The 16132-nt window shown below is 28.9% G+C and overlaps 1 protein-coding gene across 6 annotated transcripts in view; it reads left to right on the forward strand.

The window, feature by feature from the left end:
- LOC123294994 overlaps positions 1-16132 on the forward strand; it is a 203696-nt gene that overhangs the window by 131303 nt on the left and 56261 nt on the right. For 4 of the 6 annotated variants that reach the window (XM_044876183.1, XM_044876185.1, XM_044876186.1 and 1 more), the window contains exon 3: positions 14871-15017. In XM_044876183.1, the coding sequence (XP_044732118.1) occupies positions 14871-15017 (147 nt within the window). The remainder of the gene's footprint in view (positions 1-14870; positions 15018-16132) is intronic. The other 2 variants (XM_044876184.1, XM_044876188.1) reach the window with 1 other exon arrangement.

The raw sequence follows: 16132 nt of genomic DNA on the forward strand, positions 1-16132 counted from the left end.
CACATAAATCTATTAAATAATAAGTGCTAGAAGCTATTTTAAAGGTACATAGAAGTCTTTTCTAACTAACTCTTAGCAAGGAACATTTAGACTTGAGGATAAATTAAATTTAATGAAACTAATTTCTGTTTATACTATTTGTATTGTTCATACAGAAAAGGAACTCAGCTTTAAAGGTCGTCAAAATTGGCAATACTTTCCATTATAGAATGCGACATCTGCTAATTAAGTTATTAAAATTTATTTAAAATAAAAATGCCTTAAATATTTTCCAATGATAAGTTCCTACTTTATTTTCAAGATTAAACCTTCCGATTAGGAATGGAATAAGCTGCTAGGTTTGAACTTCACTTAATCACTTTAATTGTGTTACAAGGAGCTATCAAGATGGCATCTCACATTCCCTTTGCTGGATATGGTCTAAAAAAATCCTAGAATATTTGAAAATTTTATGAGTAATAAATAAGCCATATTTGTTGAAATTTTCTTTCCCACGATTCAAAAGTTCAATTGGATAAGGTGTAAACAACTATCCCCATATACCTAATATTTCATCGAAACCTTCATCTAATATTACCGCAAAGTTCAATAAGATTGAACGATCTTCACACTGCTTTCACCGTACCTTAAGAATCCAAATGAGTTTTGTTTATACTTCTATTGATTTTATCTGTCGAAGTTTGATTCTAAATGTACAGCTAAAATGAGAAACATGAAAATTCGCCTAGTTTCTAGCGTATTTTCTCCATATTGGTGTTCCACAAAAAACCACATTGCTTTCCTACTAGAACTAAACACGTTATGAAATTTGACTATAAGAGGTTGAATTTGAATTAATAATGGTTTAATTCACGAATTTAGATATTTGTTCCTTTATTTTAGCAAAATACTACTTATATTGCTCGAATTTTCCAAACTTTTAATGGTACGAAAACAGTGTATTACTACTAGGAAGGATAAACTTGTTGCACAGAAACTAAAAGAACACATAAAAAAAAGTATTGAGCCACCCCAGGCAGTTGGTTTACCTTGATGGCTTTCCCCTGGATGCTTGTTTTAATAATTGTTCAAATTATTCATAAAATATTTTTTCTAAAGTTATTGTAAAATCCTAAGTTCGATTTTTTTTTTTTAAACTGATTTTCTCTCTTAACTGCTCTCTACGAAACCGCTGAATTCATCCTTTATATAATTATTTTGTCTTTTATTTTGATATAATGATAATAATCATAATATACATAATATATGTGATAAAATATAATAACAAAACAAAATCGGATGTAGAAAAAGGAAATGATATAAGTAATTCTCCACCATACTTTAGTATTAACATTCTGTAGTTACGGTATCATTATTCTTTTGTTATATATATTTTAATTGCATTTAGTATTTTAACCATAATGACATAAAAATTAAAATAAATGATTATTATTATATTTATATATGAAGGAGGTCGGTCTGAGGAGCAACCAACTTCTTTAGACAAGAGAAAAATTTTACATTGTATCTACATGCTTGAAAATAAAACATTAAGAATTTATTGTACAGGAAGATCAAAAAATTCTGGAAAGTTTTAAATAACAAATTGGTCAATTCTGACGTCCTTTGATGATTATTTTACATTTTCCTTCCTCAAACAATTTCTTCTCGCTGTAAGTTCACCCAATTTTGGTAAAAAACCATTTCGTACCTAGTGTTTAGAATCTAAATCCCTATATATTATAAATCTGAAAGAAAGTATGTTTGTTTGTTTGCTTCTTTGTTTTGTTTTCACGCAAAAACTAGCGAATGGATTTGAATTAAAAAAAAATCTGAACAATACTATAGCTCATAAATCAGACGACGATTCGAGATCAGCGACCCCAAAAACCCCTTTATACGTCATAAAAATTTTGAATTTTCCAAAATTATGAAAGCGGGAGGGGAAGGGGTGGATGTTGTAAAAAGTGCTATATTAATATAAGCATCTAAAATTTTGGGTTACTTTAGCATTTTAAACTATTTTGACCTCTTTTTAAAATCTTTTAAGATACATTTATTTCATACACCCCTTCCCCCTTACAGCGCGGGGGTTAAAACTTAAAAATTTTGCTTTAAACCATATAGACCTCTTTTAAAAATAGTTTTCTCATGCCAAAGCAAAAAACACCCCCCAAAGCCAGTCCATACACCCCCCAAACAATTATTTCCAGAAAGTGTTAAATTTTCCGTTTTTCGCAAAAATATGGATCAAGGAGTCATTTTACGGGTAAGCCACTTATTATAAAATCGAAAGATAATAAAAAATGCTACAATTTAAAAAAAAATTTAACCTCGTAGGACAAAACGGCATAAAATGGCAGCCATTTTAAACAATTCCCTAAATTGGAAATTTTGGCCGAACTATTTAACGGATTTCGCTAAAATTTTAACCGAAAGTTGTAAGTAATAAAACCTACTATTGATATTAGTTTCATTAAAATCAATCGAATATTTTTTCAAGTTATAGTCAAATGAACTGTTTTACCATATGTATGTATACATATATATATAACTGGGAGGAGAAGGGACGAAACCCCACCAAAAAATTATGAGGAGTAGTTCTTAACATGGACTACAAACCTACCAAATTTGGATATGCACCGATGTCTCCTTTTGCGAATATAAAATAAAAATGATAAAATTTCTGAAAAAAATTTCATTTTTGACGCCATTTTGTTTTTTAAACATGTTGCACCACTCCGGGAAAGTAAAAAATTTCAAAAAATACTTATTTTGATGTGAAAAGAAAAACCCCAAAGTTTCACTGCTCGAACTTTTAATCCATATAACAGCCTTTTTTTGCTTAGATTTACTCCAGTAATATAACATTTAAAAAAAATTGAATTATGTACATATATTTAACTTGTGTAAAACGAGAGAGAGCAAGAGCGAACGGGTATAAGGGAAGCGGGCGAGTATCAAGCTAGTGCAAATATAAATTGTATTTATAAATACAAATAATATTAATGAATATATTTTGAAAGGAACCATGATGTAAAGAAGAAATATTCATCTTGTTCATCTTTAAATTGAATTTATACGAATCACTATCAAACCATATCTTACACATTTAATAATATTTTCTGGAAATTCATGTCTGTCCATCATTCCCTAAAATAATATAATGGGATCGTTTTGTATACTTTCTTTTTTTTAACAAACATATTGTTCAAACTGACTAAATTAAATTAGGTGAGCTTTTACAATTTAGCGTAGATAAATGGATGTTTTTTTGTTAAAAAGATATCATGATGAAATTTATATATAATTTTATGTTACGCATACTTGACTGGTATTATTGTGTCGTATTGAATGATACGATTAATGTTTTAAAAGAATATGGAGTGTTTCGGCTTTTAAAGCGGTTATTATGAAGGTAATAAACATAATTTGGATATTAATGGTTTTCGAAAACGGTGGAATCTTCTAACATCTCAAAATCGACAAACTTTCTTGGAAAATGACTTAAAAGTAGTCATCGCGAGACATCAAATTAAAAAAAGAAAATTAAATTTAATATGAAACCTTTAATTTTGTTTGCCCATTCTTTTGCAAAAGGCAAACAACTTCTCGTCTTGGTGGATCCCGATGTTATATTTCGAGACCATTACAATATTTGTTTGACTCTCTCGATATATAATAGAGAGACAAGCGATAAATATTCGAGACTCGGTGCTAGATTTTCCAATCTTCCTAGGTTTTTTTAAATATTTTTAAATATAAAAATCACAAAACGGCAAATTTTGAAAAAAACGTTAAGATACTTCTATTTTTCTAGTTTTAATGTGAAGAAGTTTCTTTTGTGACGAAAACCGAATAAATATAGAAGGAATGGGCAATGTTTTATTTCTTTTTAACACGCTTAACATATCTTTACGTTTCATGGTCAGTACAAGGCAATAACACCAATTTGGAGAAAAAGTGTGTGTGTGTGTGTGTGTGTGTGTGTGTGTGTGTGTGTGTGTGTGTGTGTGTGTGTGTGTACGTACGTACGTTCGTGGTCATTTTATTCCCGATGTGATCAAAGCGTATTAACAGCAATTTGATCCGAGAATAATTTCCTAACATTCGATCGAATCGGTCGAGGTTTTTTATATTTTTTTTAAACTCACGGCTTGTTAGCTTAGTATCTATCTATGTATCTATGTAACGCAATCTTGGAACGTGTTTTTCATCCCCTTCAAAACGTCGAATTGAATTGAAGATTAGCCCACTTATCAAATACCAATGACAAAACAATAACTTAATAAGTTTGTCCGATAATGCTGATCAGATTCTTCAGGGCTAACAATTAACTAAAAAATCCTTGATGGTGGAAGCGCAGATAATATGAACTAAAAATAGAAAATAATATGAACAAAAATTAGAAAATAATTTGTATAAGTTCAACAACAAAAAATAGAGCGATTAAGAAAAACATTTACTATAAAGCAAGCAAAAGAATGGTAAGTTTCCAGTCTCGATATTACACTCTGTAGGTGTAAAATTTGAATAATGGTTTTAAATGATATTAAATAACAATGAAGATAATCATGACAACATCTGGTACAATTTTTGTTGTATTCTAGATAAATATAAATATTTGATGCGAATAAAATTAAATTTGATTATAACTTGATGTCATTTTGTCTAATGTCTAAAGTTATTGGTGAACAAAATCATAATTGGTATTAGCATAAAATTGTTTAAATTTAATTAAAACTGTCAAATGTTTTTATGTTTTCAACATATATTCTTCCAATAAGTTAAAGAATCTATATAGAAAGTATATCTGTCTAGCGAATATAATATTGAATAAATGAAATTATTCTCAAATCTCCTATAAAATATCTTTTATACTTGAGTTGGTATATTTAAAATTGCAATTGCCCAGCGAAGCAGGTGGGTAGAGTTTCTGAGATATCGCAATGTTTGGATCGATTTTAGTCTTAATCTCAAAAATTATTCTACCAGTTAACAATTGCACCCGATTTTTGTACTTTTTGGGTCTTAATTACCTTATATACTGAGTATTATCGAAATTAGAGATAAAACGAATGATCCGTGGTTCTTAAATTACAAAAACATTTTATTTTTCATGATTTGATTAAAATAAATTATACTTATGTGCACAGTTATACAAGTAGGTGTTTATTCCAATAAAACAATTTAATAAAATCTGTTTGGTAGGTACTAAAAAATTTAAAGTACTTTATTTTCGTGAATATGATAATTACCACATACACGAAATATATACATTTTCAATTATGTGAAATTGTAGACAGATGGTTTTAAAAACATTTAAGGTGTCTACCTGTTAGCTTAGTTGGTTAAGCCTTAACCAATTCCGTCCGCGGTATGCCCAGTTTAGCGGGTTAGATTCCCGCTGTCACAACAAAAACTAATTTAACTCAGCCTCTGAAATTGGGGAGCTTATAAATGAAATTATCAGCAGAAAAGGTGGTAACACACATATATGGTATCACAATGGGCTCTATAGCCTAAGTGTGTCCTTTGCCGACAGCCAAAATAACCTAACCTAACCTAACCTAACCAATAATTAAATTTAGTAATACAGAATACAACAACATATTGAGCTCTCAATCTGCCAGCATATTTATACAAAGAAAATTTGAACTATACAACATACAGGCCATATAGAACACCTGTGAAGATGCAAGGTTAATAAATAAGACGTTCTATGAATCGAATGTAGGCCAAACATTAAACACACTAAAATTATTTATTATTTTAACACATTCCTTAACGGACGGGCGGACGGACAACCGAAAATGGACTAATTAGATGATTCTATGAACACCTATATCAAAATTTTTTTCGTAGCATCAATATTTTTAAGCGTTACAAACTTGGGACTAAACTTAATATACTATGTATATTTCATATATACATGGTATAAAAATGAACGAGGAATTGATATATATATATATATAAGTCATTTATGTATTAAAAGATAAAACACCTACATATTTTTAGAAATTATGTATATTTTACCTTGAATATACATAAAATTTCTTAATGGCATGTACACGCCTTATTACTCTAACGTTTTTGATTTAAAGTTGTATACCCGTTCAACCAAATATTACAACAAATATATAAAATGGATATATTTTACATAATTTTCAGGAAATAATTAAACCTTTCAAATGTAAATTTTATATGTACAAGATGACAAAGTTCATTTATATCTGCTACTGTTTTATTTAAAATGGACAAACCTTAATTACATACCTACCTGTGTTGGAGAATTAAAGAAGTTGTTTACACTCACAGCATAAAAGAGAAAAATTCATAACGGAAAACTTACTATGTTTACTACATTTAGTTTATAATATACTAGCGTGATACCCACCCGCGTCACTGGGTTTAAAATTAAGGATTGATAAAGACCACCGTGTTATAGCCCCCACCTCTCTTGCTCTCACTTACCTCCTTTCTATAACACTCGAAATAATGGTAGGGATTGTTTTACACTGGTAAAATATATGTACGGTTTTCTATTTTTTTTAAATATAAAATAATCAAAATTCATTGAGTATATCAGAAAAGATGGCCATGAAATGTTTTATATTGACTATTTTTACAGAAATCTGTTATTTATGGTAATGTCAAATTAAATTTAATTTTTTAATTAATTAATTTTTGTTTATGAATTATAGCTCATGTGTGATACTGATGTATTAGCTGATGCATTAGTTTTTGCGTGAAAGCGTGACAAACAAACAAACATCCTTTCTTTTACATTTATAATATATAAGGATTACTTAAGGTTAATACATTATAGTAAATTTTTTCACATATATATCTGGCACAGAAGTATGTATATCTGGCCAGATATACTTACTTCTACGGTACTTAAGGACGTTCATGCATCAACAATATTAGTAGAGAAATAAAAAACAATATGATAATGCGATAATTTAAATGATTTTCTATGATTTAAGACAGGAAAAATAACCTGTTATCGAATTAATTTAAATTTTTTTAAAGTTTAAAAAATGACTAAAAGTAAGTTTTAACATGGGACTAAATGAAAAATATAAATCGATATTTTTCAAAAATTATATCGATAACCATACTTGAAACTTTTACCAGTTAATAATTATTTAAACTTTTAATAGAATTTCAAAAAAATTTTCTATTTTCTATTAATTTAAAATTCTTTAAAATTTACATACTGTTTCCCTATGAACGCACATAGCAAAACAGGTTGACGCATGAACGTCCTTAATTTTAATAAGAAAAGAAATATTCAAATCCAACCGAAATTAATTTCTTCATAAAATGAATTTTTTCGTGACTTTGTCTGCTTTTATACCATTCCATTCAATTAAATAGAATAACATTTTTGATATTTTATGAAACGATACGATGACAACTCCTTAATACATGCTGTAGAACATAAAATATACATGACAAATTTCTTTCTGCAATTAAATTAAATACTAATATTAAATATCATTTTCGGTGTACATCAGGAGAGTTATTATATGTATATAATCTCCCTTTTCCTTTTCCGATATGAAAATTGAATTATTCGTAAGTCCTATAATATATACATATACATATAATTTAATTTGATGTTACGTTGGGAAAAAATATTGAATTATTTAACTGAAATTTTAATAACTAAAAAATCAAATTTATACAATGATCTGTGTTCTTTACCGTCTTATTCCCATGTGAATTTGCCTGTCATGACTTGATTATTAAAATAAATTAATGGAATTTATTTTAACCAAAATTGTTTTATTGGTTGGTAACTCAGATATTCATTTTCTGGAAATTTGTACTGTGAGTGGTTGTCCAGAATCAGAATATAATCTTAATGAGAGGTGATATAACGAGAGTGGTAGCAGGCCCCGGCAAATATACACGATCATATATTACGGTTAGAAAAAAGCTCACGTTTTAAATTAGCAATATTATCTTTTTATTTTAATTTTTTTAAATTATAAGTCTTTCATATGGCTCTTTTAGTTCACACCATCACAACTCCTGGAAATGAAAAAAAAATCGATCAAATTTTTTAAATATAAGCTGGTTAAATGGAAATAAATTAAAATTAAATTTCGTGATAACGTTAGTAAGATTATTATACCATGTATATATGAAATATACCAAGGTATACTAAATTTAGTCTCAAGTTTGTAACGCTTAAAAATATTGATGCTATGAACAAAATTTTGGTATATGTGTTCATAAAATCATCTAATTAGTCCATTTTGGTTGTCTGTCTTTCGTCTGTCGTCTGTCTGTCATCACGATTACTCAAAAACGAAAAGAGATATCTAGTCTTTTTTTAAAGCGTGCTGAGGACGTAAAAAGTGAGTTCGAGTTCGTAAATGAGTGACATAGATCAATTGGGTCTTGGGTACGTAGGACACATATTGTAAACTGTTAAAGATATAACAAAAGTTTTGTTATTTACAAAAAAATAAACAACTTTTGTTTGAAACATTTTTTCGTCAACATCACTGTTTACCCGTGAGAGCGCATATTATGCGCAAATTGTAGTATTATATGGGTGTATCAGTTATAAGTATGTGACATGTATGTATGTGTAATGTGGCAGAGTAATCAACACTGGTCTATACATGATATTTCAACAATTAACTCAGTCAATTGTTTGTTTTCACTTGTTTATTTTATTTTTATTCCAAAATAGAAAGTCATTTTAAATATACTCAGACAGGCCGAAGAACCATGAGTGGTTATTAAAGTGAAATAATTCAAATATTTACATTTCGGTCTGAAAACTTTTACATACTTATTATATTATGTAATTAAAAAAAAACATGAATGTCTGATGCTTTAAAAAAGAATGCAAATCACAAAAGCGTCAGTATCTGTAGTAATAATAAAAAAAATTATCAAATTATACAAAATGAATCTTTCAAAAATAAAATAATAAAAACAAAACATATTCCATTAGGAATATAAAATCATTTTAGTTGGAACATTATTTATTCACAGACTTAACTGCACTGCACTCTATATAAAATGATGTGTATATATTATAATATATTGTATATACATTTATACCTAATGACATTATGTCAAAGTTAAATGTTAAAATGTAGTTGATACGTACACTATACAGCGTTGTACGCTGAAAGAAAGATCATTTATCTTAATTTAGGCAAGTATAAAATTAAGTGAATGTTTTTACGCTTACAGACTTTGTCTCTATTCCTTTCGCTTCATATACAGCATCATGTAAAATTAGAAGTAGACAAAGGCCTAATCTTTTTAACCTATATCTCTGCTACTTTTTCTTGGTGTTGCACAACGGCCCAGGAGATGCTGAATTGTCTCCTTCAGTTTGTTATGGCACCTTGAGTAATCGCTGTGATTTTCCACTTTTGGAGGTTTATCCAAACTGCATATTTTCTGTAATTACTTCGATATCCGTAACTGCCAGAACTTTTTTAGCATGTTGCCAGTACCACAATAAAGTAAATTGGAAAGTGGCAAGCATTAATTTTAGTTTCCATGGTAGATTTATCGGTTTTTGTACTGAATAAAACATAAAAAGAAAGGTCCGTTAATTTTAGAGCAAATGACTTGAAATTTTTTTTCATTTTCATGGTTTTTTTGAAGTAGTTTAAAAAGTGTATGATATACTTTCTTCAAAAAACTACAAATTTATCAGTTATTTGACGTTAAATACTCCGAATTTCAATCGCTAATAACTCGGAAAGTATTGAAATATGAAATATGCTTGAATGACTTTCTTAGAATTCATCCTTCATCGATTCCTGTTATCATTTTCAACATAAATTTTTCCACCCTCGAGAAATGGTTGCTCTCACCCCCTGGACAAGATCGCACAAAGTTTTGTTTTTACCTTCTATAAGTAAGCTTTAAACAATGTAGTCAAACAGTTTTTATAAAGATTCATTGACTGGCCCTGGATTCCGAAATTTTTTGATATTTATACCTTATGGGTCTCTGTTAAAGTGAAGCAGTAGATTTCTTGCTCCGACTCTGTATATACGACAGTGAATAAGTGGGTAGGGACGTAGTCTACTCGCATACAGTATGTTATGCAATACATATTCTATAAATATTCATTTTATCTATCCCTATCATGGTAGCTATATGAATTAACTAATCTAATTACTCCACTTACTGTTTTGATGAACCACAACTCAATATACTTCGTACCTGTTAAGGTATCACACAAATACATGGAAAATAAACGTTATACAATGTTATTGGTCCGGGAGTTGTATGGGAAAAGTTCGTATGAGATAGCTACGACGTGATTTTAATACTAGTCAAAGATAATCATAATCTCCATCAATATGTAAATATAAAACCCCCAAAATCAAAATAATAAAATAATTCATCGGAGGAAAAAGTATGTAATATCCACCTTATCCACCGATCCAACCGATATCCAATATAATATCCACCGATCAAAAATGGGCGGACGATATTGGGTTTTATGTAAAAAATTTCGTGGGGCAATCATATCAAAAAAGACTCCCCTGAATTATTTGGTACTATGTTCTGGTATTAAAATTTCTAAAGCTCCTTATAAGTAAAATTTAAATGGCTGGATATCATGGGCGCCACAAGGACTACATTTAGAGGGATGAATCAGCAAAACAATCGACTATTTTCTTTTAATTTCAATACAGAAAAATGGATGCTATGCACCTCTAAAAAATTATCTCCAAATATGAGATATTAATATTAATCTTTAAGGTCCTCCTCATCAAAGTTTCCATTTTTACCTCAATCCATTATGAAAAAATTCTCATCTTGATTGCCATTGATTGAATGATGGTCTTCACACGGCTAAGCAGATTTTCTTTTAAAATAAGTGTTTAAAATAGTCAATCGATTTAAGTTTAAAAGAGTGAATCGATGGAACCTTTTTTTTGTCGGGGGTCTCTTTAAATTTTTAATTTAATATTATTAAAATCTTTTCATTAGAATCCAAAAGTTACCATAGAAAATTTATTCCGAATAATTTTTAAGTTTTGAAACAACTATTATTCTGATTCTAAAAACGAATCGTTATTTTCAGTGAGTTATAATCATCAAAAAGTAATGATAATTCTCTATAAACGTGAGTTTATAGAATCAGACATACGAATTATCTTTACTTTTACAGTATGTGTAGCGTAATCGTGGGCATTTATCCTGTATAATGACAATAACGCCGCTATTTTCTTCTACATGATTCTTTTTGTTTTTTAAACTATAATTTTTTATAGATATAATTCAAACACTGGTATTCAACACTGTCTATATAAGGTATTTCAACAATTAACTCATTCAATAAGGGAAAATTCTTGCATAATATCCTATTAGTTACGGCTTTGAGTTAATTTTTAGATGATCCTCAAGATCAAAGTCAAATTCAAGCTGTATACAATTGTCGCCTACTCAGACCAACATGCTTTTGTTAAAAATGTTTTCTGTACCACAGTTACCCTACAACATTTTTCAACTACACTTATAAGTAATACTAATACCATACTGATGCCTAAGAACGTAGAATACAACCTGTATGCCTTGGAACAACGAACTCAACCCCAGGATAGGAGTAATAGACAATTTGTAAGGCATGATTATGTGGATAAATTTAGAAAAATGTGGTGTAGAACTGTATATAGGTATAGTAGATATAGGGAGTCATTATAGCACACATAAGAGTTTCATTTATCGACAATATAGTTAAGGATTGTTGGAGTATGGGGATTATCTGACGATGCTGCTGGTGTTATATAGTTAGTGTTCATTATAAGATAAAATGTACAGTAATAACCGAATATGATGACATTTAACATTTAATTAACAGCTCCTTGTCGATTCTAAATTTGTACGACTCAGTACACTAATTGAGAATCGGGAGGAAGTTTGGTTATTTTAATGTAACAAATACAAGGTATCTCATTTAAAAACGAGTAATATTCAGCCATTAACACTCAAAATGATAGACAGACTTCTGGAGAAGTTGTTAGATTCATAAATGATATGCAGTGTACATGATTAATTGTTAAATAAATCCTAAGAACTTAGCTCTTTAGCAAACTTTTCAAATTTTCGCAGCGTCCTCAATTCTGAATGGAAATGAAAAAAAAAAAATTGAATATTATACGAAAAATACGGTTGCCAATTGCGGACCAAAAATTTACTTGCTACCAATAATCAACACTTGCTTTTAGCGGCCATTTTTGTTACACGCTAGTTTTTGTTTCAAACATATCGACTCGGTGATTAAGCAAAATTTATGATTTTTAGAACAAACTTAAGATATTACTATCGGTAATAGATTTTGCATTCAGAATTTAATGAAACTTGGCATAGTTGTCCATTATTATATCATAATAACCAGTTTTAATTTTTAGGGGCTTTCAGAGAACTGAAAATCTGAACGTCCAGTTTTGTGAAATAAAATAAAATTTTTGATTTCCCATCTTTTTTTTTAGTTCTCTGAAGGCCCCTAAAAATTTAACTGGTATGATATAATAATGGACAACTATGCCAAGTTTCATGAAATTCTGAATGAAAAGTCTATTACCGGTAGTACTACCTCAAGCAAAAGTACAAAAAAATATAAATGCGAAAAAGTTCATAGATTAACTAGGCAAGCGTTCGACCACAGTACAATTTAGTGATTCAACACCATGCCATTATATATGGCTTTCACTGTTTCGAATTATAACGATGAACTAATCAAATAGGTATCGGCGAATCATGTCATGCGTGGATCGTTATCAGAAACGTATTGCAATTTAATATAACAGAAAGGTGATGTAAAGTTTCTTGATTCAATCATGTCTGTCGATTACACTCATCCATTGTCTGAATATTTACTATTACCATTCATTCTTCGTCAGAGAGTCATTCGATAGAAAGTATTCATCATTCGATAGAAGGTATGCCTATATAGATAGATAAGTGTATATTATTGTTATTATGTACATGAAACAACAGACTGCAGAAGAATGAGATGAGGGTAAATGAAATGTGTCTTAAATTTCACTCAAACATGTTTTGTGTTTTGTTGAGAGAATGAATCAAAAATAAAATCAAACAAGTGAAAACAAACAATTGACTGAGTTATTTGTTGAAATACTATGTATAGACAGTAGATAGCCACACAGACCTGATAGTCCCATATAATACAAATTATAAAATTTGTACCTAATTTGCGTCTTCAAGAGTAAACAGTGATATTTATGAAAAAATGTTTGAAACAAAAGTTGGTTTTTATAAGGAACATTTTTTGCATTTAGACTTTTCTTATATCTCTAACGGTTTACAAGATGGGTCCTACGGATCAAAGACCCAATTGAACTATGGTGCTCATTTACGAACTCGACTTAACTTTTTACGTCCTAAGCACGCTATAAAAATTTCAGCTTGATATCTCTTTTCGTTTTTGAGTTATCGTGTTGACAGACAGACAGGCGGACAGACAACCAAAAATGGACTAATTACGTGATTTTATGAACACCCATACCAGAATTTTGTTGGTAGTATCAATATCTTTAAGGGACTAAACTTAATATACTTCGATATATTTCATATATACATGGTATAACAAGATACAATGCTTTCTATATCGATTTTATAAATTCTAGAATTCCGTACACAGCGGTTATTTGAAGAAATGATATTGCATGTTTAGTCATAGGTCTTTGGGGTTGGTTTGATAAAAGCTCTTGATAAAAGATGGTTTAAAAAATCTTTTATATTTGTAAACCTTTACAAAAATAGTTGTTGTAAGTGATAAGTGGCATTGTACCTCTCAAACAAAAAGTTGAAAATCATAATGTCATATCTTTATTTGGTTATCGATACCTTATCTACCACTTTTAATAAGAACCCACATCGCCGCTAAACAGTATGCTGTTCGCAAACACATTAATATACGTCATTAGCTGTGTGGCTAAATTGAAAAAAACTTAATGTGTGTAACTCAGGGTAATTTTGATCTAAAAAGTATAAAAATCAAGTTAATTTAAAGATTGGATGCAGAGTTTCTGAGATATCGCAATTTTTGGATCGATTTTAGTCCGTATCTCAAAAACTATTCTACCAGTCAACAAATGCACCTGATTTTTGGACTTTTTGGGTAAAAATTACCTTATATACCGAGTTTGATCAAAATTGGAGGTAGAAAAATTTTTTCTTTTTTTTGAAATTTTTTTTAAGGGACCCCTTTGTAAAAATCGAGAAAATCAGGAAAAAAAATTGTGTTTTGGAATTTGATTAAACTTGGTTCATGGGGTAATTTTGATCCAAAAAGTATAAAAATCAGGTTAATTTCATGGTTGGATTCAGAGTTTCTGAGATATAGCAATATTTGGATCGACTTTGGTCCGTATCTCAGAAACTATTCGACCAGTCAACAAATGCACCCGATTTTTGTACTTTTGGGGTCAAAATTACCTTATATACCGAGTTTGATCAAAATTTATAGGTAGAAAAATTTTTTCGATTTTTTGTAATTTTTTAAGGGATAAGGGGTAGAATATAGTATTAAATTCTCAATTTAAACCATATGATACAACCCATAGACTTATATGTTCGTCCATATAACTATATATATAATAAAGTAGTGTGTCTTTTTTATTTTGATAACTTCTTGAAATAAAAATCATGCGGAGCGAATATCGATGAAATCTTAAGTAAAAACCCCAATAGAACAGTAAATTGAAAGGAATTTCGAAAGGTACTATCTAAAAAAAAAAAGGAATTTCAAAAATCCATTCAACTCCTTGATAAAATTTTAAGAATTTAAAAATAATTTTTATTATTAAATATTTTTTACTTATTCACATAATTAAAATCATTTGTTTTTTTTTATTATGTTACAGAGGCCTGTAAATATACAAAAGGAGCATGGTCTGAATGTGATCTCAGTACAAATATGCGATCACGGACATTAACATTAAAAAAAGGTGACCCACAATTATGTGATAAGTCAAAAACAATACAAAAGAAATGCAAAAAAGGTAAAAAATGTTCGTATTAAATTTTTATTATTTTTTAAATTATTTTAAATATGTTTATAAACCCTTATGTCCTGTCCCTTACATTTATATTTATATTTATATTTATACGCTTAACTATATTTTTCGTCATGTCAGCTTTTTCGTATTTATTGTTTTTTATAAAGCTTTTTAGAAGCCATATGCATCTAAATTATATAAAGTAAGTGAAACTTATAACAATTTTTTTTTTCAAATAACAACATTTTCAGGAATTATAAAAATTTATGAAAATCTAAAATTATGTTTTCGTGTTCAAAAACAATCTATTGGAAAAGTTTCCTTTTTTGTTTTTATTCATTTCACAACTGTGTTTTCTGTGTGGTGCTTTATGAGCCCAAAGATTGAAACTTTTCACATAAAACTATGTAAACACGGGAGCAAATGCCTACGTGAGTTGTTTCATAAAAAAAATTGTTAAAGGTTTTTTTTTTTCTTTTTATCCAAAAAGAGGAAAAATAATAATAATATTTTGTTTACTTTAGTATGCTTTTATGTTACGTTAAGTTTAAGGTACTTCGATAAATATAAATAGCTGTAAAATTTAGCTTCTTCATTATTATGTCATAAAAATACATTCCGTTCGTTTTTCACAACCACACACAATATTATTTACTTAAATATTACAGAAAATAATGGTTTAAGAAGTTTGTTTTACGAGAATTTCTTTTTTTTTTTATAATAAAAATGTCATTTATTTTACTATTTCATTTATTTTAAAAATCAACCACAAAAAAATCAGCCAATCAAAATGTTTTTATAAGATATTTTTTAGTTTATGAGATCAATACTTAAACGCTTTTAGTTTTAGTATACTACTAGTAGACCCGGCCACGTGTTGATGTGGCTTAGGTTCTTGTTATATGTTACATTGTAGTAAACTATTCAAGGGGAACAGTAGGAGGACATCAGTCATGAAAAACACCATTCTTTTTTACATAAATGCCATTTGTAAAAATCTATAATCCATATACTTCAGTCTAAAAAAATCGAAAAAGTAAGAAAAATTGAATTTCACTGTATTTTGTTCTGTTAAAAAATATGTTTGTTATACCTTAGCCTCAGCAAAACGTGGTGGTTATCTTATA

Source organism: Chrysoperla carnea, chromosome 3 (genome assembly GCF_905475395.1).
Source record: "Chrysoperla carnea chromosome 3, inChrCarn1.1, whole genome shotgun sequence".
NCBI lineage: Eukaryota > Metazoa > Arthropoda > Insecta > Neuroptera > Chrysopidae > Chrysoperla > Chrysoperla carnea.